The following is a 22,709-nucleotide window of genomic DNA, read 5'->3' on the forward strand; positions in this document are numbered from 1 at the left end:
TTGATAACTCAACTCGAGAGGTGTCCACTCTGTGTAGTTTTCCCGTCTTCTGTTTCCCTAAATAGCTTTAAAAAGAAACTATTTTGACAGCGAGCGTTGAAAGAATCAGACCAGAACGGAGCTTGTTGGGCTTTTTTCCCCCTCCTTTGATTTATCTCTTTTTAACACGTGTATGTATGCATATGTATATATACACATATGGATGTGCACCCTTGGAGTCAAAACAAACGACAGCGCTGGGATTTTTGGTCAAGGACGTTTGTTTGGTGGCAAATCGGGGCTGTGTTTGTGTAGAAAGACTTCGCAAAACCGGAGGGATGGGAATTTGGGGTAGAGCAGGATGGGGTTGGAGGGGGGGGGAGGTGAAAAAGAGGCAACCCTGGTCAGAAGGATCGGGATCAGCAGCCTGGGCTGTAACATCCCCAAGCAGCCAGCAGAGCTCGCTTCAGACCAAGTTCACTGTCAGCAGGGACGGGACGGGCCGAGCCGGGCCGAGCTGGAGCGGCACCGACCACCCCGCACCCCCTCGTCCCCCTCTCATGGCTCCGGATCCCCCCCTGGGGGTGGCCGTCGCGATGCTCCTCGCTGAGCTCCGGAGCTCCAAAAATAAATCCGAGGAACAGCTCCCTCTTTATCCCCCAAAATGGAAAAAAAATAAAAGAAAAAAAAAATCCCAGCAGGATAATTACCGCAATAAACAACTTACCCAGGTGAAATGCTAAAGAAAAGACAGTGTAACTGCGGCTTAAGGGACTTTTGGTTTATTCTCCTGATCTTTTAGTTATAGAAGTTGGGGGGGGGAGCGAAAGGGAAAAAACCTCAGAGGTCTCAGGCTGGGTGAGCTGGAGATAAACATCTAATGTTTGCAGAGCTCTGGGCTTTTTTGCTCTCCGCTGGGAAAAGAAAAAAGAAGAAAAAAAGAAAGAATACATGTCCAAATTTTTTTTTTCATTTTCTTTTTAAAGTAAAATAAATAAAATAGGGAATTCAGCGCGGTTTCTGGAGACGTAGACGGCAACCCTGGTCTTGGGGGGCTTGTTAGTACAGCATTATAGCTCGAGGGGTCAAAAAGTTGAGGGTCAAAAGTTTACGCTGTGCGTGACTCAGTCTTGTGTATAACCCTGATAGACTGATGTCAGGGTGGAGAAAAAAAGGAGAGAGAGAGAGAGAGAGAGAGAAAGAAAGCGGGGAGGGGGGGCGAGGTGGGAGGAAGAGTCTCTGCTATGGGCAGAGATGGGAGAAGATGATAGCGGGGTGGGAGCACAAGGCTGAGGGGCTGGGGGGACAAAAAGAGGGATTTGTGGGGTGTGGGATGCCGATCGAAAATCAGGCAGATTGATTCGGGTCTCCCGTGAGGAAACGCCGAGCGACTTTTTAGTATTCTGCTAAGATAAGCTCAGAAACACTCTTTGGGGTCGAATGAAGAGAATATAGGGGGAAACGCATTTGTTAAATCCAATTACGTGAAGGTCCCTCTAGGATATTAACAGGAGCTGTTAGAAAATAATTTTCATTCCAGCGTCAATTTTGTTTGGATAGGGTTTAAATTATACCCAAAGAAAAAGAGAAACAAACAAACAAACAAACAAAAAATAGAAGAATAAAATAAATAAAAAAAGTCTGACACGGTTGGTGAAAATGTGTTCCAACATCTCTACTTGGAAGCACTTCCAAACCCTTGGAGAGGTGCCTGTCTCCCGCCTCACCCGCTGTGAGTGCTCGGTAGTCGGGAAAAAAAAATAAAAATAAAAAAAATTACCCGAAATAACACCCAGGATTCACTGTCTGCATTTCTACCTGAATCAGAGGAAAGATAGAATGATAGAATAATGATATATAAGGCAAAACCAATGGGCTGGTGGATTAAAAAAACCTCTCTAGATGTATTTTAAGGTGCTTTTAAGTGCTTTTTTCGTGGCTGGGTCGGATTAAAGGAAATAATTTTGTTTTGCAGCACGCTTTCCGTCGGAATTTGAATGAAATGTTTTCTATTTCTTGCTTGAAATGTGACTCCACTCAGGCCTTTGCAACAGTTTAATGAACTGATATAATAAATATTTCCCTTGGCATTTCAAAGTTATTTCTACACTGCCAGACTTTGAACCCTCCAAACTCTAAATATTATTTGCAGTGGGACCGGGGAAGATCTTTTCAATAGCTTCTTAAGCAAACAGTTGTAGCAAGGCAAAGTCTTCTGGAAAAACAAATTAAAAATAAAAAAAAAAAAAAACTAGAACAAACCAAGAAGAAGAAAGTCAGAAAAAAAAAGAATCCTGCAAATTTGCTTCCCTCCCCCCCCTCACCTTTTAAATATTTTCAGTTACTAAATACTTCTAACAAGGGTAATTTTTCTTGTGAGAGAAAGAGAGAATATTAGAGTCCTGGGAAAGGCATTCTGGAAAATCCATTTGCTTTCCCGATGCGGATATATTCATGGAGTAGGTGAAATTCAAGAGAACGTAAAGCATTTTGTTTCGCGTGATAAGGCTCTGGTTTAATTAATTACCGTGAATTTGCTTGGTATTTATAAAATATCACTATATAAGGGCTACCGTTTAGTTGTAACTTGGGTGATCCATCTCCTCGCCCTTGTAATTACTACACTTATCTCTCTAAAACAGTCATTTCTACTCCGCGTTTATAGAACAGGTAATGGGTAATAAAGGCCATTTGTTTTCGGGGTATTAAAACAAGCAGGTATAATTTCACAGCAATAAAAAGAAAATATAAAAATCCCCCAACTTTCCCTCATAATCCTCACTCCTACAACCGAGCGTTTAACTTTCAATTTAGGGACGCGCAGCTGAGTGTTGGTGTGAAGTGGTTCATCTGGAGGGGAGAGAGGAGGGAGGGAGGGGAGGAGAGAGGGAGGAAATTAAAGGTGTAATTTTCAAGGATATTTCTAATTTATCTCCCTTGCTCGGGATGGACTCGGATCGTCCCGGGGGTCCCTGACTGCCGGACAGACACTGCAGCCACAATCCAGGGTGCCTTTGCCTTTTTTTTTTTTTTTTTTCCTTGCCGGACAATCAATTGAATGCACTTTTTAATCCCGATTTACTTTCCAAATGACCTCTTTATGGAGGGGAGGAAAGCGGGGCCGGAGTTGGCGATGTAAATGCGGAGATAAATGGAGAATCCCCGCACCCCCTCCCTGCCACTGCTCCGCGCTTCTGCTCCGCGGATTTTTGGGTGAAAATATATTTTTTTTTTTTTCGTTAACAACGAAGAGCCTGGCTACAACCGCGCAAGGTTTAAATCTTCCTTCCCCTGTTGCAAAACAGGTGTGGGGGAATTTCCACCTCCCCCTGCAGCCACCCTCGGTGCGTTTCTACAGCTCAGAGACATCCGAGGCACCTTTTGCTCCTTATTAAAAGTTCTGCCCTGAAGAAGCACCTCAGATGTCCAGAGATCCCCGTTTAGGGGGAAGGAGGGAGGAGGGGATTCCAGGTTAATACAAAAACCCGAAAGATTCGCGGTTCCCAAAGGGGAAAAATAAATAAATAAAATTTGTATATTCCCGTCCTTATTGCTGCCAGACTAGAGAGAGAGACCTACGAGGGAGAACAGGAAGGGGGGGACGGGGGCGGAAATATATCCAGGGAAAAAAAAAAAAAAAAAGAAAAAGAAAAAAAAAAAAAAAAAGGAAAAGAAAAGAGAAAAAGAAAGCAAGACCTAAAAATTGAAGCGCGGAGCGGCGCGGAGGGAGCGCGGCGCGGGGTGAAGCGCGGGTCAGCGCGGCTCTCTGCGGACACGCCTCGCTGTTTAACAAAGACTGACAAACTATGAGATTAATACCAAAACTTGCGGGTTTCCCACCCCAAAATGCTCAGAGGGCCTCCTGGCGCTGCCAGGAGCAGTTCCGCTCGCCTTTAAGGACAATAGTGGTTTATACTGGGGGAGTTCAGGAGGAGGGAGGGGGCACTAGCAAACCCTAAAAAAAAAAAAAAAAAAAAAGAAAAAAAAAAAAAAAAGGAGAAGAAGCAGAAGAGAGAAATTAATGATTTTATCAAGAAATTATCTCATTGAAAAAAGCTACGCGGGGGGAGAGAGAGAGCAGAGTAGCCCGGACAGGGTTGGGAGGGGGGGGTTCAGATCTGGAGGGGGTCTGTAGGATTTCACCAAGTTTGGAGGGAACGTCCTGACCCCCTCGGGGCTTGCTCAGAGGAGAGGACCCGCGTTTTGCCAAGGTAGGTACCGCTGCGGGGGTCACACCTGGTGAGGATGGCCCGGCTGGGATGGGGGGGACATCCCCTCTTGCTCAACCCTCTTTTGGGGCGACCCAGGAGACGCTCAGCATCAGGAGAGGTTTAATAAACCCTTGAGCTGGCAGGTGCCGGGGGGGGGGACTTTGGGGAGGGTCGGGGTCTCTCCTAGCATTCCTTGAAGGGTGGGAGGAAGAGGCTTGGGGGGCCCGGGCATAACCCCTCCCCAAATCCGGACTGAGGTTGCTTTGAAATGTAAAAGACCACGGGTGAAATTTGTTGTGAGAAACTGCCGCGGCGTGGGGCGGTTTCCCTGGGAAAAGGAGAAAGGTGTGCGGGGGGGCTGGGGGGGGGACGGGCTGCCTTTAATTTGGGATCAGAGGTAGAGAGGGAAAGGTTTCTTGGAGGTGTGGTGGGGGGAAGATTCCTGGTAACGCTAGGGGTGCTGGTTTGCTGGCACCAACCCCCCTGTGTCACTGGGAAGGAAAATTAAAACCGATTTTTTTTTTTTTTTTTTTTTTTTTTTTTAAAGAGGATGTGGGAGGGGGTTAAAAATACGGAATAGGCCTAGTTAGTTACTTCTGTCCGGGCTCCTCTGCTCGGTTAGGAGGTGGCTACGGTACCGGCTGCGAGGAAATACAATAAAATAAATCAGGGAATCAGGGATTGGAAAGGAGGAATAAAATTTAAAAGACAAAAAAAAGCAAAAGAGTTGTAATGGGATCGCTTGTGTGGAATCATTTTATGGCATCCATCGATGCCTTGTACAAGCAGATTTGATTTGGCTTCTTGTTTTTATGGCAGGTTTTAGAGGGGAAGGTAAATTTTAGAGTTCCCCAGCAAAGTGTAGGTGCTGGTTTGGGGAATTCTCTGCTCGCTGCTTTCGCTTTGCTCTGCTTCTTTTGCTGGAAACCGGGGTCTTGGACAGGCATGTAAAACGCTGGCAGGATCGTGGATTTGGGTTTATTTCTTAAAATAATGTCTCCGTTTTTCTGCTTATCTGGCGGTTCTCTGTGTCACCAGGAAAAGCGACTATTCACCTTATAGTACCTGAAAAATTCACCCGGGGAACTCCGGGACGTTGATTCGTGGCCATAACTATTTTTAAGTAGAAAAAACTGGTGCGGGAGTTCGTGAAATTTATTTTAGATATTTGCCAGTAATTTTAATGAAGGGGAAACGCAGCTTTTCTCCGATAGAGTCTCTGCTTTGGCATGTAAATGCAATTAATTCGGGCAATGCTCGACCAAAAAATGTTCTGCCTTTTGAAATACAAATTAAAAAGGAAAAAGAAGAGGAGGGGGGGAGGATGCTATACTTTTAATCTCTTGGGCAACTGTAATTTTAAACGAAATCTCAACATGATGCTACCCTCATTAGTTCCGAATGAAGGTTCATTACCTAGACAGTATGAATATTTTATTGCTTTATATCCCTTTTTCGGAAATGAAACGCCTTTGATCTTTTTCTCGGGTTGTAAAAAGAATTGCCTGTCATTAAAAAAAAAAAAAAAAACCTGTCGTCCCATCTGCCTTTACATTCTGTATTTCTTTTCATCTGTTTCTTTCCCTTTTTTTTTTTTTTTTTTTTTTTTTAATCATTTATCTGCACACACACGTATAAACCCAAACCTTGGTTGACCTCCAAGAACGAAAAATGGATGAAATCTTGGCGCTGCGTATCAGAAAATAATTACGAGGGTTTGAGTACGGAGGAGGATGGAGCTGAGGCATTTTGCTTTTAAACGACCATTATTTGGATTCAAGTCTCGTTGTGCGTCTGTACTTATATATCAGTTCAGGAATAGATATTTTTATTTTTTTTTAAAGCCTGGAGAAGGAGGCTGAAAAGTTCTGTCTTTTCTAATCTGGTATCAGCTATTGGGATACTGAGTTGGTGCTTAAATTAATAGTGCATCTTTTAATCATCTTTACCTATAGATTAATTCTTGATCTCTCGCTTCACAAAACTTTACCCCTCTTGCCCCCTCCTTTTCCCAGAAGATAATTATGGCGGTAGGCGAAGATCTCTGACCAAGGAGGATGCATCTGTCTTCTATATGTACCCTGTAGATCCGAATTTGTGTAAAGGAAGTTGGGTCACAAATTCGCATCTAGGGGAATATGTAGTTGACACAAACACTACAGGTCACAATCCCAGAAGGCATTAAATATATATATATATATATATATATGGATTTTTAAGGGGTAAAAAAAAAGAAAAAAAGGGGAAAAAAAAAAGGAAAAAAATATCGCGACCCATAACCCCAGAGCCCTAAATAAAAGGGTGAAAGCAAGGTCTTAACCAGAAAAGCTGGAAAGAAATACTTTGGATTTGACCTTAGCTCAACTCCAGCGCTGTTGTGATAAACTTTATCATCACTTGGAGATAAAATCTGATCTGCAAAGGCGGGAGGAGGCGAGGTCCGGGGAGTTATTAGTGCGATGTGAGAGCTACGATACCACTCCTGCTTCAGTCCGTGTAATCTCAACGCCGCCACCCACAAAATTCTGGCTTTCTTTCCTGCTTGTCAGGAGCTTATTGCGCGTTGCAGGTTTAAAGGAGAATTTGAGGAACTGGGGGGGCGGGGGGAGGCTTTTGCAGGGCTGCTGCTTCGCTCTGCCTTTTCAAGCGTCTTTATTACAAGAAGGGCGAGGCGAAGATGCATTAGGACTTGGGCTAATTCGCTTTTGTAATTGTTCATCAAGTCCTTGATTTCTTGCCTTAAGGACGGGCTTTTTTAATTTTTTTTTTTTTTTTTTTTTTTTTTTTCCCCCCATCGGTGTGTGGGAAAACAGTCAATCTCCGAGCCGGGCGAAATGTGATTTAGGAGCCCGGGTACCCCGAATTAGCTGATGAATTTCTTATCGATCCCAAACAAGCCCTATTCATCTCTGCCAGGCTCGGGGCGCAATGTCCCTTCCCGTATCACCTTAGCAGGGAATGAAATGCAACCACCACCCGGGGGGGACCTCCATGGATCATGTGCTAGGGCAGTGGCGGTGAGCCTCAACCCAACCCCCCCCTTAAAATCTAAAAATTCATTTCACTCTCTATTTTAATCATATTTTTTGCTTTTTTGGAGGATTTCTCATTTTTTTCCCACCCCTCTTCCCCCGGTTTCCCCCCCCCTCCGGTTTCACCCCGCACCGAGCCAGGACACACCCCCGAGGGGTGTGGGCCGGGGAAGCAAGACGGGGGGGCAAGGAAGGGGGGGCCGGTTCTCGCCCACGGGGCACTGCGGAGCCCGGGGCCGGCGGGGCCCGGCGGGGCCGGGGCCGGGGGTGGCCGGAGGGGAACGGGCGCCCCCGGCCGCCTCCCCGGGGATGCTCGGGGCCCCGGGAGAGCCCGGGCTGGGCAGATTTCCTTATCCGGGGATCGCAGGGCACCTCGCCATTGGCCCGCGCTGTCACATGGACTCCAACTTTGTTCACTTGACAGTAAGTAGGAGGGTTTCACGAAACAGGAAAACGAGTAAAGGGGGGGACAGGAATAAATTTTAGGAGAGATATATATATTATTTTTTTTCGTGTGTGCAATTCTAAGAAATTAATGGCCATGAGCTCGTTTTTGATCAACTCCAACTATGTGGACCCCAAGTTCCCACCCTGTGAAGAGTATTCCCACAGCGATTACCTTCCCAATCACTCGCCGGAATATTACAGCAGCCAGAGGCGAGAGAGCACTTTCCAACATGAAGCGATGTACCAGCAGCGGTCAGCCTGCAAGGAGCAGCTCTACTCGTCCTGTCAGAGCTCCGGCCACCAAGCAGCGGTGTTATCCCCCCGGGGTCATGTCCATCCTCCGGCCGGACTGCAGAGCCACCTCTCTGAGCCAACCCATCCCTGCGAGCCGGTCACCCCCAGCCCACCACCCTCCTGCAGCCAAAACTCTCTCAACCAAAGCCCTTCCAATTCCTCTTGCAAAGAGCCGGTAGTTTACCCCTGGATGAAAAAAGTCCATGTAAGCACGGGTAAGTGAACTAAAGTGGCTTTGCTTTATACTGAGTAGCACCTCAAAGTCTTGTAGAAATCTTATTGCACCAGTTGTAAAATAACCATTCGTGGAGATTTACGATCGCCTGTTTGCAGAGCGGTATAATTACATCCTCCATAAATTTTTATTGCTCTGCTTGGCCATGTGCCTTTGAAGTCTCTGTTACCATCCTCCTCCAATTTCTTGCAGGCTACTTTTTTTATGGCTGTTGAATCTTTATAAGTTAAGTTTTATGTTTTCGTAATTTGTATTTAAGTGGCGGGTTGAGTAAACTTTTACTATTCCCCCCCTCCTTTTTTTTTTTTTATGTGATATTTAATAATAAAAAAAAAAAAAATAAGGAAAAAAAACAAAAAAGGAGCTCTGTGTTCGGCTGTTTGAATGTGTACAGGGGGAACTTCAGAGACTTGGGGATACGAGAGTGATGCTCCAGTCTCAGTGTGTGTATATACACACGGAGAGGGCATGGAAAATGTGTCTAGGGGACCTTATAAAAACGTTTGGAGAGGAATACACGTCAAGCAATGAGGATGGAGGTGGAGATTTGGAGATAGGTTATGGGTGTATTTTTAGAAGGTTGCGGTGTATTTTTTTGCCTCTATCCCGCCCCCCACACCCAAAAAAAAAAAAAAAAAAAAAAAAAAAAAAAAATTTATGTTGCTCTGGGGGGGAAGGACCCATTAAAGGAACAGCTCAGTAATTCTTCTGCTTTTTTTTTTTTTTTTTTTTTCCTTTTTCCTCCTTTGTGTTTGCTCAGTAAACCCCAATTACTCAGGAGGGGAACCAAAACGCTCTCGCACAGCCTACACCAGGCAGCAAGTCCTGGAGCTGGAGAAGGAATTTCACTACAACCGCTATCTCACCCGGAGGCGCAGGGTCGAGATCGCCCACTCCCTCTGCCTCTCCGAGCGCCAGATCAAAATCTGGTTCCAGAACAGGAGGATGAAGTGGAAAAAAGATCACAAGTTACCAAATACCAAGATCAGGTCTAATTCTTCCAACTCCTCTGCCAGCCTGCAGATCCCACAAGGAGGATCTCAAACCCGATCCCATGGACCAGCCACCAGCCTATAACTATTCTGTGGATGGGTGGATGGATGGATGGATGGATGGAGTGTTTGTGGGTGTGAATTTCTGTGCGTGTAGGGAACACACCATTTTTTTTTTAATGCTCCGAGAAGCGAGGGAAGGAGGGGTGCTCTTTATTTATAGGGGGAACAGAGGGAGACTCAGCTGCAACAAAGCAGAGCCGTGCTGTTGTGCCTCTCTTCCATTAAAAGAAGGCTGGAGATGGTAGTTTTCAGATTTGGCTAAGATGGATCCTTGTTTCATCTTTAATCACGCCAAGCTCTGCCCCATTTGTCATGTTTACTCTCCCGTACAAAGGATGGACCTTATGTCTGCTATTACCTCGACAACCAGCGCTCACTTTAATAAATGAGGCTCAGTTTCTTCAAGACGAACTGGATTTCTCTACCCTCCCCCCCCACTTTTTTTTTTTTCCCCCCTTTTAATTTTTTTTTCCTTGCCTACCAGCCACAACCGGCAAGTTTCAATCCTGCCATCCCAAAGCCGTGGCGGTTCTGGCACAGCCCTTCAATGAAGAGAAAATAAAACTCCCAACAACCCCAACTAGAATCATACCGTGGCGGGGGGGACACTGCACTGGTCCTCTGTGGGAGTGGCGACTGTGGGGGAACCCTGGAAAAAAAACACAAAAAAAATAAAAGAAAAATTAGGTCAAGTGGGTGGTGGACAAAGAAAGCGAGAGGACGGAGGGTGATGTTGGACACCACCCCCCACCCTCCGTTTTTATTTTGAGTCCAGCAAGTTAATTGTGAGTCTGGGGGAGGGGGGGCGGGAGGGGAGAGGGGAAAGCAGAGGGGGTAGGATAGAAAGTTAAACAGTGGCACCTGGATTCCCCCCAGGATGAGGGACAGAGGGGCTGGAAAAGCTCCCCTCCCGCTGAATACCCAGTTTTGTACTGAAAATGTGAATTAGGGACGGAGGGGTGAGGGTCGCCCCTGCTGGGGGGTATGGGGTGAGGCGGGATGTTGGGGAGGCTCCTCCGACACCCCGCCCGCCCCGGCCGCCTCCGTCCCCTCTTTGTCCTTCGTGGTGTCCAAGATTTACCTGTAAATAGCAGAGAAAAGGAACAAAACAAAGGGGAAAAAAAAAAACAACAACACGCAAATGGAAATAAATTTTTTCATTGTGAATCCGACCCTGTGTGGTTTTGGTTTTTATTTTGGAGGTGTGTGTGTGTGCTTGTCCTTTTGTTCTGTTGAGAAAAAAAAAAAACCACCGCAAAGAACTATTTTCAAGAAGTTAATTAAACAGCACGTTTCTTTTTTTTTTTTTTTTTTTTTTTTTTTTTTTTTTTTTTTTTTTTTTTTTTCCAGGGGTTTCTGTTGTCAATGGCACAGCCTCAGCTCCCTAATGAAAACAAAAGATGTTTGACTGTGGGGTATATCAGCCTTAAGTACTGCTAAGCCGTACATATTATGATTTATTTGTTCTAAGAATATATTAATATGCTCTTCTCAGACAAAACAGGGGCGGTCATTAGCGCTTTGCTTCGCTGGAGTGGATGGAGGGTTGTATTTCTCTAGAGAGACTTCTCGAATTAAAACAAAACAATAACAACCAAAAAAAAAAAAAGGAAAAAAAAAGTGTCCTTCTCCAAGGTAGTTAATGCATTAATGAGTCTAATTTCTGCACAGATGTTTCTCGGTGTTTGCAGGTTTTCTGTGTATTTTTATATTACAAAAGAGCTGGCTCCTGCGATAGCTCATAGCCTGACAAGCAAATAGATAATCAAGAAGACAAATGGCTTCTTTTGTGAGCCGTAGCTCTTGTATTAATTTTCATTTGCTTTCTCATAGAAAATATCGAAAATACTGTTCAGGACGAAATAACATTCAGTTCTAAGTTAGAAATATATGATAATAATAAAAAAAAATAATAATAAAAATAAAGTACTATTGTGCAGAGGAAGGCTCCGCAGGGGGAGTAAACCTCTGCACCAGCTGAAGAAAATAATAATTTTCTTAGACTTGGTGCTTTTTTCTTTTTTTTCCTTTTTTTTCCCTTTTTTTTTTCCTTTTTTTCTTTTTTTTCCCTTTTTTTTAATTTTTTTTTTAAAGGTTTTGCTTATTTGTTCAATGTCCACGGAGTTCTTCGAGATCCCCCACCAGGGCCGAAATATTCCCCGCATATTCTGAAACAAAGGCAGGGCTTGAAATCCTTCCAGGCAGCCTGTGTTTATCTGTTATTCCCTCAGCTCTAGTAACTCAGCACACGACCACCTTGCAAATAAAACGTCCCCAAAACTCCCCCTGCCCTCAGCTCCAACAAAAGGCCGCTAGATTTTTCTTTCTATTGACATTTTAATACTTTAAAACGATATTAATGTAGTCACATGGCAGGGATCTGTTACACGGGCTGATGTAGAAGTGGATTTATGGATGTATTCCGGGTTAACTGGAGCTCTTTTCGAGACAGTAACTGCAAACCTTTAAAGTTTCTTTTTTTATTTTTGTTTTTTTTGTTCTCAGGGAGGGTGGCAAGGACTGTATTTTATTGTAATGTTTAAGGTTGGGGTGTTTCGTTGTTGTTGCATTTTATTTGACCGTTTCTCTCACTGATCTCCTGGGGTTGCAAAGGGGGTGTTTGCTATTTTCAAGATTGTGCTTCTAAGAACGGTAAAAAAAAAATAGTCTTTTTTTTTTTTTTTTTTTTTTTAAAAAAAAAAAGCATATGCTTCCAGGAATGCGGGGTCTATAGAAGGAAATCAAAGCTGGAAAGTATGAATAGAATAGAAGAGGGAGAAAAGAAGATTTCTATAGGACCTAAAAGTTCACAGCCATTATAAGCAGACAGAAGCCAAGAAAAATGCGAGAATTATACAGAAAATCATTAATCACTTCTTTTCTTTAAATACTTATCCTTTTCCCATTGTTATTCAACAGCAAATCTCCGCAGACCGTCTGCTGGGAAAAAAGGCACCCGGAGTTCTACCAGAATCATCAGGGGAAATAATAATAATAATAATAAAATCTGGATCATAAAGGTGAAACCTTTATTTTTGGGGGAGAGAAACAAAACCAAACCGGAAAAAAAAAACCGCACACAAAAAAAACCCAAAACCAAAACCCAAAACCCCACAAACAAACAAAACTAACAACCCCAAAGCCACCCCCTCCCCCAGACCTCTCACTTTGGAAGAAACCACCCAAACCATGAGGGCCGTCTCTGGGGCGTTGGAAAAAGGATGTGGGAGCGAACCAGGTAACAGAGCTGCTCTCTTGGCATGCATTTCTGATGGGTTTATTGCCTCCTTTCACGAGAAAGCTGGGGGAAAGCAGAAGAAGAAGGAAAAAAAAAAAAAGAGCGTAAAAAAAAAAAAAAAAAAAAAAGGCAGAAAGCAAACCAACACGTGAATACTGTGCGGGGTTTCCCTCTGTTTTCTCGTTCTATTTTGAGCGAGGGGAGCGGGAAGAGAAAGTTTGCAGGCGGGAGGGTTTCCTTGGGGTATTTTGGGGCTCTGAGTGGTTTGGGGCTTGGATCAGTTTTTGCTGCGGGACCCGGGGCCGGGATGGCGACGCGAGTGGGGAGTTTTGCGGGGTTACACTGCTCCTCGTGACTTCTTTTCCCCATTTTTTTTTCTTGTTTTTTGAACTTTGTTTTCTAAGTAAGATCTCCTTGTGGGGGTGTCCCAAAGGGGACAGAGAGCCGGTGCTGCGGGTGTCCCAAAGGGGACAGGATCGGGGGTAAGGATGTCCCGGAGGCAGTGGGTGTTTCAAAGGTGTCTGTGTCCCACGAGTGTCGGTGTCCTGGGTGTCCGGAGGAGGGGGAGGGATGTTGATACCTCATCCGAGGAGAGGTGCGGGAATATCGTGGCTGTGGAAAGGGGTGAAAATCGTGGAAGACAAAACCCAGCGCGGGCAAGCTCAGTTCGGGGGATTAGAGTTCATGCAGAGGACACGTTTTCTAGGCGATTAACTGTGTATTACAGCCGGGACTGACCTCGCAAACCCCTTGACCTCCCCGAGGCTGGACATTGTGCTGGGCAACAGCTCAGCCCGTAGCTCAGGGAAACTTTAGGTGTGCGGGGGTCCCGCCGGCCCTCACCGCGGTCTTGGGCCGTGGAGAGTGAGAATGAGCGGAGGGAGGAGAAGGCAGGGAAAAAACGGGAGGAAAAAGGGCACAGGAGTGGGTTTATTTGTGCTTTCTCAGGGTTTATTCGCTCAGTTTCCAAACCCAGGCCCGGGCTTCCCCCTGTCATTTCAGTTCAAAACCCCCTCGGTGTTGCTTGGCGGAGCAGAACAATTGCTATGTGCTGCCCTAAAATAATCTGGGGGAAAAACACCCCAAGTGGCAAAGCCTCCGACCCACCTCCACTTCCCTCGTTCTGCGTCTCATCTTGCCTCTTATTTTCAGAAATTCCTTTGTTTCCGAGACTCCCTCTCCATCCAACACTCCCCCTACCCTCCCGCCCTCCCCTCCTCCCCTCCTCCCACTTCGCCCCTGCCCACGGCGCTCTCAAAAGCCTCTCTGTGCCCAGCTGCCTGCTGCCGGCCCGGAGCTTCGCGGAGCTGCGCGGAGCTGCTCGGAGCAGTGGGAAGGACGCTCGGGTGGCGTCTCCCCGGGACCCCCCCATCCCATTCCCCCCCCCCAGGCACCGCGGTCTCTTTATTTCCTCTTGGTCCCAAAATTAGACACAAAAAAAAAAAAAAAGGGTTATTGTTAGAGAAAAATCGAGTAACCCAACGCCAGTGCGAGGAGTCAGGGGAGAGAGGAAGGAAAAATAAATATTTATGTAGGTTTATCTGTATATGCATAGATGTGAGGCAAGGGGGGGGCTTCTGCCTGCTAGAGAGGGCCTGGGGGGGGGTCGTGCAACCCCGTTATAGCGCTTGGGTCTCTTTAAAGGCGGCTGGGCTTGGGCGAGCGGGTTGGGAGTTTCTCAGCCCCGGTGACAGATTTATGATCCGCAATAAGAACGGCGTGTTTAAATCCGTAAATCAATCTCGCTTACTCACTATACAAACGTTCATTTTATCTTTAGAAAGCAACCGGCTTTGATCACGGCACCTCGGAGAGCCAAGCCGCTGTTTATGGCCGCGTTTCCGACCCTTTGAACTGGGGGCTTTAAAAAAAAACAAAAAACCAACAAAATCAACCCGAAAGGGTTGCTTATTTTGCATGAAACAAACCCTAAAATGCTAGTGAGGTGGAGAGGGAGGAACCTGCTCCGTTTGCTGCCTGGTATATATATATATAATTTTATTATTATTTACCCTGCTCCATTCAGAGGGACATTTCATTTTATGACCAAAAAAAAAAAAAAAAAAACCCAAACAAAAAAAAAGTGGTTGTGTGAAGCCAAAGTTGCAGGTTCTGAATTGACCTCAGGTTCCTGTAAAAGCCCCCCCGAAGTTTTCTCCTTCTGAGCTCTCCCCGCCCCCCTCAACGACTGGAGCCCTTTTTAATCGGATTTTTCCCCGCTACCTCCCACACCTTGACCAAACGTCTTTCTTCCGACAACCATTTTCACTCGATGAAATCGATTCAGAAATAATCGGGAGCTTTTGCAAACGAAGTGCTTTTCTGCTGGTTCCTGCCTGGCCGAGGGGGGCCCAGTGTCTGAGCCCTCCCAGATCTCCTAGCCTCGGATTAAAGTGAGAAAAAAAATCCGCTTTTAGGCTTTTAAAATTGATGTTTACGTTTCCGAGCTCCTTCCATGCTCTACCCGCAGAGATGGGGGGGACATTTCTGTTCCCTCTGGGGGTGCAGGGGATGCTGGGGTGCCTGGGAGGGTGGGGTTGGGAAAAACTCTTCCCAAGGCCCCCCCGATCCCTGCTCTAGGAGCCCCGGGGGCTCTGAGACAGGTTCCTGAGGGTTTCGGGCTCTATTTGCTGCCTTTTTTGGGGTGAGAGTTGCCCCCCCTGGGCACGGGGAGCTGCAGGCAGAGCCGTGCCAGGGTAGCGCACGCCAGGCCGTCTGCTCCGCGGCGGCTCCGCGGCCTTTCCCAGCAGCTCCCTTTGTTGCTGAGTCGTATTTTTTTTATTTTTTTTTTTTAGGATCCCTGTACTTGGCAGCCCTTTCTGCAGAGTCAAAATTTACTTTTTTTTTTTCTTAATTTTAAAATACAATCAAGGCCAAGCAATAACAGCAGCAGAGAGGAAAGGCCTGGAAGTGAGGCAAAGAGAGGGGCTGAGCTCTTTAAAAAAAGCCGAAGTATAAATATTGTCAGCTGGCTTAGGCTCTTAAATAGTTGTGCTATTCAGTACATGACTGTAATAAAAATCTCAATGTTGAGACGGAAAAAAAAAAAAGAAAAAAAAAAGAAAAAAAAAGCACCATGTGGTTTAGCTGAAGCAAGGTCCAGCAAAGCCAACTACCAGGAAAAGTTTAGAGAAAGGTTTACACGCTCTCAGCTTCAGGAAGCATAGAGAAAACAAACCCAAAATTGTGCCCTTTAACGGAGAATTGGTTTGGAGGTGGATGCCCTCTGCTCATCCCCATCCCGCGCTGGCACGGCCGTGTGGCCAAGCCTGGGAGGCAGAAGGGGGGGTGTGTGTCTGTCCATCCAGAAAAGCTTCGTTCAGTTCGAAACTTCTTTAAAAAAATACTGTTCCGGTGGAAGGTCACAGTGGTCCTTTGAGTATGAAACTGAGAGACCCCCTTCCCCCTTCCCCATCACGTGATTCATTAAATAATTAATGCAGAGGTTGCAGAATAGATATGTATTCGTCAGGAAAATCGCAGACATGGTCTCCTTGTGTCTGACGTGAAATTCAACTGTCCTTTAAAAAACAAGCCTAGAGCTGAGGAGGGAAGGAAAAAAAAAAAAAAAAAAAAAAAAAAGAGGGAGAAAGAGCGAGAGGGAGAGAGAGAAAGAGGGGGAGAGGAGGAGAGAGGGAGAGGAGTCTGCAATAAAACAATTCTCAGGAACCACGAAGCCACGCCGAGGGCTGGATTATTGTAAGTAGCAGGGGCTTCCCAATTCCTAGCGTGTCTATATGTCCATGTAAATTTATTGTTTGTTATTAATGTTATTGTCGTAAAATGTGACAAATAGCCGTCTTCATTTCCTCCCATTTCTCTTCACATGGTGGTATGTGTGTTTATACCCATCGAGGCATTTCATTGATATTTTTAGGAATATTCCTCTCTCTCCCTCTCCCTCTCTCCTCGCAACCTTTTTTTTTTTTTCTTCTTCTTCCCCCTTTCTTGATTTATTACAATAAACATGTCAGCAGCAGTGCGGCTGCCATTGTGTGTGTGTTTGTGAGAGAGTTGTGTTGTTTATAGTGGTGTCCAAGATAAATCATTTCTCGAGTGAAAATGATGTGCAAGCGATGATATTTTAGAGCGAGGATCTCTCTCTACCCCACTCCCTGGAGTTGATTATTTCAGACGATTTACAGTAATAGATCAGCAGCTAATATGAAAGCTCTGTAGCTGGGGGTCTTAAATTACAGCATCTGTGATTACCAATTAAGGAGAGATTTGTATAAATTTGGTAAACCGGGAACGCCTCATTGGCATATAAACCTAGTAAAAGAGCACGACCTTAATATTAAAATTACAGGTCGGAGTCCTGCGTTTCAGCATCCTTTTACCAACGATAATTCATTTTCTCCCCACTTCTTCCCTTTCCCCATCCCCCGGCACGACTCTTCGCTGGAGAACAGGCACAGGTTGCTTTGGCAGAGCAAGGTGATTTCTGGAGAGGTTCTATTTGAAACCAGACACAAAAATACGACTTGAAATGCAAGCAAAACATAATTTTTTTGCGAAAAATAAAAAAACAGAGATCGGAGCAGGAGGGCTGCAAGGTAGCTGCTTCTGAGAGAGGCACGAACCTCATCCCAGGCAGGATTAGGAGTTTGCCCATCAAAACGAGAACAATGGGATCTGCGGGAACTGGGGCGCTGCCGAGGGACCCCAGCAGAGGTGGCTTGTCCCTGTAACCACTGACAACAACAGAAAGGGGAATAAACTGGTGGCGGGTGATTTCTGGTGCTTTTCGAGCAAGGGGATAACTTTGCGGGGCTTTCTGAGCTGGCTGAGGCTGCGATGGTGATGGATGGAGAGAGGGAGAGGGGATAATGTTCTGGTGGTGGAAGTTGGAGAAGGTGCTCTAAGGAATGTCTTTCTATTTAGTAGCCGGGGCCTGTTATTTACCTCGGGAAAAGCAGGTCTTTGAGAAGAACTAGCACTGAAAATAAGCTGAAATAGGAGCATAACCTGGCCGGCAGCTGTTAAGTTTTTAGTGATTTCTTTGTAAAGAAAAATTAGAAAAAAAAAACAAACCACAAACTGAGCTACAACAGGGAAATCTCTCCCAAGCCGCAGGGGTGGGGGAAAGAAGCTGAAGCTTCAGCTAAAGCCGAAGGAGATGCGTGTCCTAAAGAGAGGGCACCGGTACCTGCCTTAATGTCAGCGAGGGAAGCGCATCCTCCGCGGAGAATGAGAGATCAGGACACAGTCACTGCCCTCCCGTCTCCGAACTGGACCAAATTGGTCCTAACAGGGAGTGTTGAAAGGGAGAGAGGAAGCGGGAGATCGCGGTTTTAAATATTTTACAAGCTCCAACATGCGAGGAGTCAATAAAACTGACAACAGGAGCAAAGATTAAATGTTCGCACCGGATTCTCGGATGAGAATTCACTGCTTTTTTCCCCCCTTCCCTTTCCTCCCCTCTGCTCACCAGCCAAGTCTCACACCGCCCGAGCGGGGATATTTAACTCTGTCTGCTAGTGTAAACCTTTATGTAGCAAAATTAGTGCAACTCAGCGACTTTCATTAAATATTAAGGGAGATCCAGGGACGGTGACTGAGCCAGAAATACAGCATCATTCTCTGTCAAGCCCCGTATTAATTTAAGTCGTCGGTTTTCAAAGGATGCAACCTTACCCCCTTTTTTTTTTTTTTTTTTTTTTTTTTTTCCATCCAGCTCTCTTTATTTTTATTCCGAGGTATTTTGTTTTATTTTACTGCATTTTAATATTTTTATTTTATTTTTTGCTGACGGCTTGGGATTTTGAGCATGAGAAATTGGTCCTTGGCAGGGGGCGGCTGAGGGCTCGGTGCAGGGGGAGCGACCCGGCAGCCCCCGCCCTGGTCGGCAACCCCATTTAAATCAATACCGGGGCTTTATTTATCCCCCCGTCCAGACGCCTTTGTGCGAGTGTCGTCCTTTTATAATCAGATGTCAGGAGATGGGGTGACCGAGGGCTGCCGGGCTGGCTCTGGCCGAGCCCTCGTGCTTGGGGACACTGCCCCGACCTCGGGGGTTTGCCTGCCCGGCCCAGGAGGGGCGTCCGGACCCAGAATGGGACTTCGGACCCGAAATAGGACCCTGGTTGAGAGCTCCAGACCCCGACTGAAAGATTCGGAGCGAGAATAGATCCTGCATAGCAGCTCCCCACCTCCTTTAGGAGAATCAGATCCAGAAGGGCATCCCATAACAGAGACAGACCTCAAAACTCTGGGAAAGAGCCTCCAAACTTGGAGGGGATCCCGGATCAAGGAGATCCCCAGCCTCAGGCCAGAAGAGGGGCTGGGCGGTGGAAGGCAGAGCTCTCCCTGTCCTGCTCCATCCCTGTCCGAGGGCTGTGGGAGGCGCTGGGGCGGAGAGGCGCTTGGGTGATGCAAAACTTCCCTCCGGGTAGGATCAGGGCTAAGAGGGGACCCAAATTCTCGGAGCACCCTCTTGGTCCTGCTTTCTGCCTCAAATCCTAAAGGCTCTGCTCCCCCCATCCGCGTCATCTCCATCTTTCCCCCAAAAGTTTCTCCCCTCTGCGGTTAGCAGTGACCCGAGGGAAAGAGCTGAACAGAAGCCCCTGCACCGCGCATCCTCCGCGCATCCCCCGCCGCTCACCACCGCCTCTCCCAGTTCAGTTGCTGCTTTCACAGACCCGCTAAAAATAAGGAGTGAATAGTTGCTCACCACTACGTTTAAGCTATGTTTCTTTATTAACTCATTGAAATCGAGTTGATCGAGTTGTTTGGGTGGGTTTTTTGTTTGGTTGTTTAAGTTGCACGTTATAGTTACAAAGGGCAGAAATAACGCTCAGGAGACGGGAGGAGGTAATAAGCTATTTCAAGGAGCTGGAGTAAGTGCTATTTCATTAATTGCTGTGCAATAAGCCTTTCTCTTTGCCTGTCATCTCGTTCGAAGCTCGTGGTCTATCAGCGCTGCGAATCCGTGTTTAACACATCTCATCCCCCAAGAAATCTCCCTCCCTTCCCCTCTCGGCCAGACAAACCCGATCCTCTTCCCAGAGAGGAAGCTATTAACGTTGTAAATATGAGTCAACAGCACCTTAATTCATAATTTATTGCAGGCGGTAGGAGAGAGTTAAAGATCAAAGCATCGCGAAGGGCGAGAGCTGCACGGGGCGGAATGCAGCGAGAGGAGCGGAGTTAGGAAAGAGAATAACGGGGAAACCTGTGGCTTAGGCATGGAGCGGACTTGGCAGCAGGTTTTTCCTCCCCCTCTTTTATTCCAGTTTGTTCCCTGGAAAGGAGATTCAGGCAGCGTTTGCTCGGCCCGGCCCCCAGCATCATCCTCGGGTAGAGTAAATCCAGGATCCCCCCAAATCTGCCCCGCTGCAGGCCCCGGGACCCGCAGGGCAGAGCTCGGAGCCGCTGCCAATTCTGCTGCTTCTTTTTGCTATTTAAAAAGGGAGATCAACACGAATCACAGAGACGAGACAAAAGGGAAGAACTTGATCATTGGAAACGGTGCCGGTTTGCTTTGAAGTATTTCTTTTTTTTTTTTTTTTTTTGGGTTGGGAGGAGAGAGAAGAGGGGGGAGACGAAAGAAATAAAAGTCAATAACCGCATTTCAACACTTCCCTGCGAGTAACCATCCCAGTTGAAAAAGAAGGCTATAAATCAGAGGCGATGGTGGAGATTTTACTCCTTTTTTTTTTTTTTTTTTTTTAACTTAGATACAAGGGGGGGGGTTAAGGGGAAATCCCCGCTCGTTCGTTGTTATTCCGTCTCCTTTTGATGTCCGACTCAATGCGAAATATATCAGCGCTTTATTGGCAGCGGTGTCTTGAAGTCAGGAGAGAAGCCTGGAAAACTTGGGGTCACATTCTCTCCGAGCAAGTCCCCCTGAAATCAGTAGGGAATGGCAATCCGCAACCTCTGGGGCTGCGGAGCCGGTGTGGGGGGGAACAAGGGGAGATGGGCCGGCTCCGAACCCCTCTCAGATCGCCCCGAGGGCACTGAGTCCCGGAGCCCATCACCTGCCTCCGGGTCCCGCTTCCTTCTGCCTTTTTTTTTTTTGTAGGGAGGGTTTGTCCCCCTTTCTCTCCCGTGTTTTGGGAGCCGACGCTTCGCCCTTTCGCCAGCATCCAAATCTATATTTCCTCCTCTCCCTACACTGAGGTCAGCTCCAGCAAAGCCGAGTCTAAAAATAACCTCCAGGATCTGGTTTGTTGCTACTGATACTTCTCCCTCTCTGTGCTTCAGACTCGAGAATTCAAAATATTCCCTGAAGAAGGGCAAGATTTAATGACAGGGTATTTACCCGGGACTACTGGGAAGGGGAGGCGGGGGGTGAAAGAAAAAAAAGAAAGAAAGAAACCCGGTGGGCTTTGCAGAACTTTTATTCCCCCTTTGCTTTCTCTCTCTTTCCTTCTTTCTTTCTTTCCTTCGTTTTTTCCTCTTTCCCCGGGACGAGACATATGGAATCAATTTTGAATCCTGACATTGAAGGCTGGCCAATTCCTACTGGCTCTAAAAACCAGAATCCATTTGGTTCCCTTCTCTCCAGCACCCCTTGTCACTCAGTATTATAACCGTCTTGCAACATTTTAAGTCTTTATAAAGAGAAACAGCTTTCCAGATAGATACCAAGGACTCGGGAGTGGGGGAGGTTTTTTGGGAGACTTTTTTTTTTTTTTTTAAAAAGGGGGAACGTGCACACCCCCCCCGCCCATCTTGACACCCCCATCTCATCCCCCTCTGCTCAGCACCTCTCCGCAAAGGGGGCCTCATCCTTGCAGTACTTTAAGCTCTTTTGGACAAGTTTCCATTTTTCTCCATGTGAAGTCAGTTCCTTTCGAATCGAGAGATTAAAAAAAAAAAAAAAAATCAAAGCACCTTTGAGCGGGAAAAAAAAACCCCCAAGCCGTCCGAGAAAGCTGTCAGCAAGATTCACCGGGGTGCAATAAAGTCGTTTCTTCTTAATTTGCCTGCTCCAGTTGAGAATTCGCACCACCCCGATCCGGCTTTGCTCCTTCTTGAAGTCCTGGGTCGGACAGTCTCACAGGTAAGAAGTTACAAAAATAAATAAAAGAATGCTGCAGCTCTGCCTTTCCTACCTTCTCAGCTCCGAGGCTGGGAGATATCATTAACTGCTCCGAAAAGGTCTGACAGGCTGCTTCACCGTGAGCTCCGGCTGCCTTTCTCCTGGTAACAAACTCATTGTGCTGCCTCGGGAGCAGGATCGGGGATGCTGGAGATGGGCAAAAGTTATCTCGCAGGGTCCATAACCGAGACTGCCCGTAAAGTGCTGCTTTCCGAGTGAGTGTTCCCCCCGCGAAGTTTGTCTGGGACACATTTGTTCAAGGTTTAGCACCTCTCTCTTGTTTGAAAAAGAAACTACAAAAGCCCATTGGAAAAGCGGGGTGTTAAACTGAAGAATGTATGTGATGGTGATTTATGGCCCTACGAAGTTTTTTGTTTACTTGAAGCAGACCCTAATTACAAGGGCTTCTAAAAAAAAAAAAAAAAAAGATTTCCCAAGCTCTCCATAGTGGGTTTTCCCTCCTCAGGTCCAGCGTTAGCATCCAGATGTGACTAGCAAACATCTGGTTAATCGAGCTGCTTTGCTGCTTTTCCTTTTAGCCGGCCAGTGCATTTCAGCGAAATGGGTAAGACTGAGATTCTCAACATTTGGCAGAAAAGGGGAGGCTACTGGGGGAGTCCCAGCCTGAAAATAGGTTTTTAACAAGATTTAGAGTTTGTTTGGGTTGGGGAGTGTGTAGGGTGTCCTCGAAAATGGATCATTTCGCTCTAATGTAGTTTCTGAGGTTGAAAGGTAAACGGTCAGGAGGCCGAGATTTCGCGTGGGAATATCGGGTGCGTTGTTTTCTAGGGATTTGTGCTATTCATTTCGAGCTCAAAAAACAAAACAAAACCCAGCACCCAAACCTCTCCACCCAGCCTCGTGAACGCCGGGTGTGTATTTTAAGAGTGAGCCAAGAAAATCATCTGTATAGTGACGAAAAAAAAAAAAAAAAAAAAAAAAAGAGAGCTAAATCGAATTAAACCTGTAAAGTTTTTCCAAAATATATATATATACATAGATAAATTCTCTTTTGGCTCCTTTCCCATTAGAGCGAAATAATAACTCAGTCCTTGAGACAAGCTGCCAGTTCTAAAAATGCCCTTATACATTGTGGAAAAGTTTTGACTCAGTGTCTAATATTTCCTGAGGCTAGCTAGGATATTGGCAGGGAGCAGGAGCTCGGATGC

The 22,709-nt window shown here is 46.2% G+C and overlaps 2 protein-coding genes across 5 annotated transcripts in view; both read left to right on the plus strand.

Moving 5' to 3' along the window:
- Nucleotides 1–4,078: 4,078 nt before the first annotated feature.
- The window catches only part of HOXB3 (homeobox B3), a 32,218-nt gene continuing 13,587 nt past the window's right edge, over nt 4,079–22,709 (plus strand). For 3 of the 4 annotated variants that reach the window (XM_030465708.1, XM_030465713.1, XM_030465714.1), the window contains exon 1: nt 21,422–21,501. The gene's annotated coding sequence lies outside the window, so the exon portion shown is untranslated. Of the gene's footprint in view, nt 4,191–21,421; nt 21,502–22,709 lie in introns of those variants that run through there. The other variant, XM_030465712.1, reaches the window with a different exon arrangement.
- HOXB4 (homeobox B4) lies at nt 7,483–10,381 on the plus strand. Its single transcript, XM_008500073.2, has 3 exons — nt 7,483–7,645; nt 7,752–8,178; nt 8,959–10,381. The coding sequence occupies exons 1-3, from the start codon at nt 7,532–7,534 to the stop codon at nt 9,273–9,275; spliced, it is 858 nt and encodes a 285-aa protein (XP_008498295.2). The 5' UTR covers nt 7,483–7,531; the 3' UTR covers nt 9,276–10,381.

Source organism: Calypte anna, chromosome 27 (genome assembly GCF_003957555.1).
Source record: "Calypte anna isolate BGI_N300 chromosome 27, bCalAnn1_v1.p, whole genome shotgun sequence".
Lineage (NCBI taxonomy): Eukaryota > Metazoa > Chordata > Aves > Apodiformes > Trochilidae > Calypte > Calypte anna.

Excerpts from the sequence above, each read along its gene's own strand:
- HOXB4 (XM_008500073.2), top strand. The coding sequence starts at position 7,532 with ATGCTCGGGGCCCCGGGAGAGCCCGGGCTGGGCAGATTTCCTTATCCG. Across the intron at positions 7,646-7,751 it reads CCAACTTTGTTCACTTGACA|AAATTAATGGCCATGAGCTC; the intron begins GTAAGTAGGAGG and ends TGCAATTCTAAG. Across the intron at positions 8,179-8,958 it reads AAAAGTCCATGTAAGCACGG|TAAACCCCAATTACTCAGGA; the intron begins GTAAGTGAACTA and ends GTGTTTGCTCAG.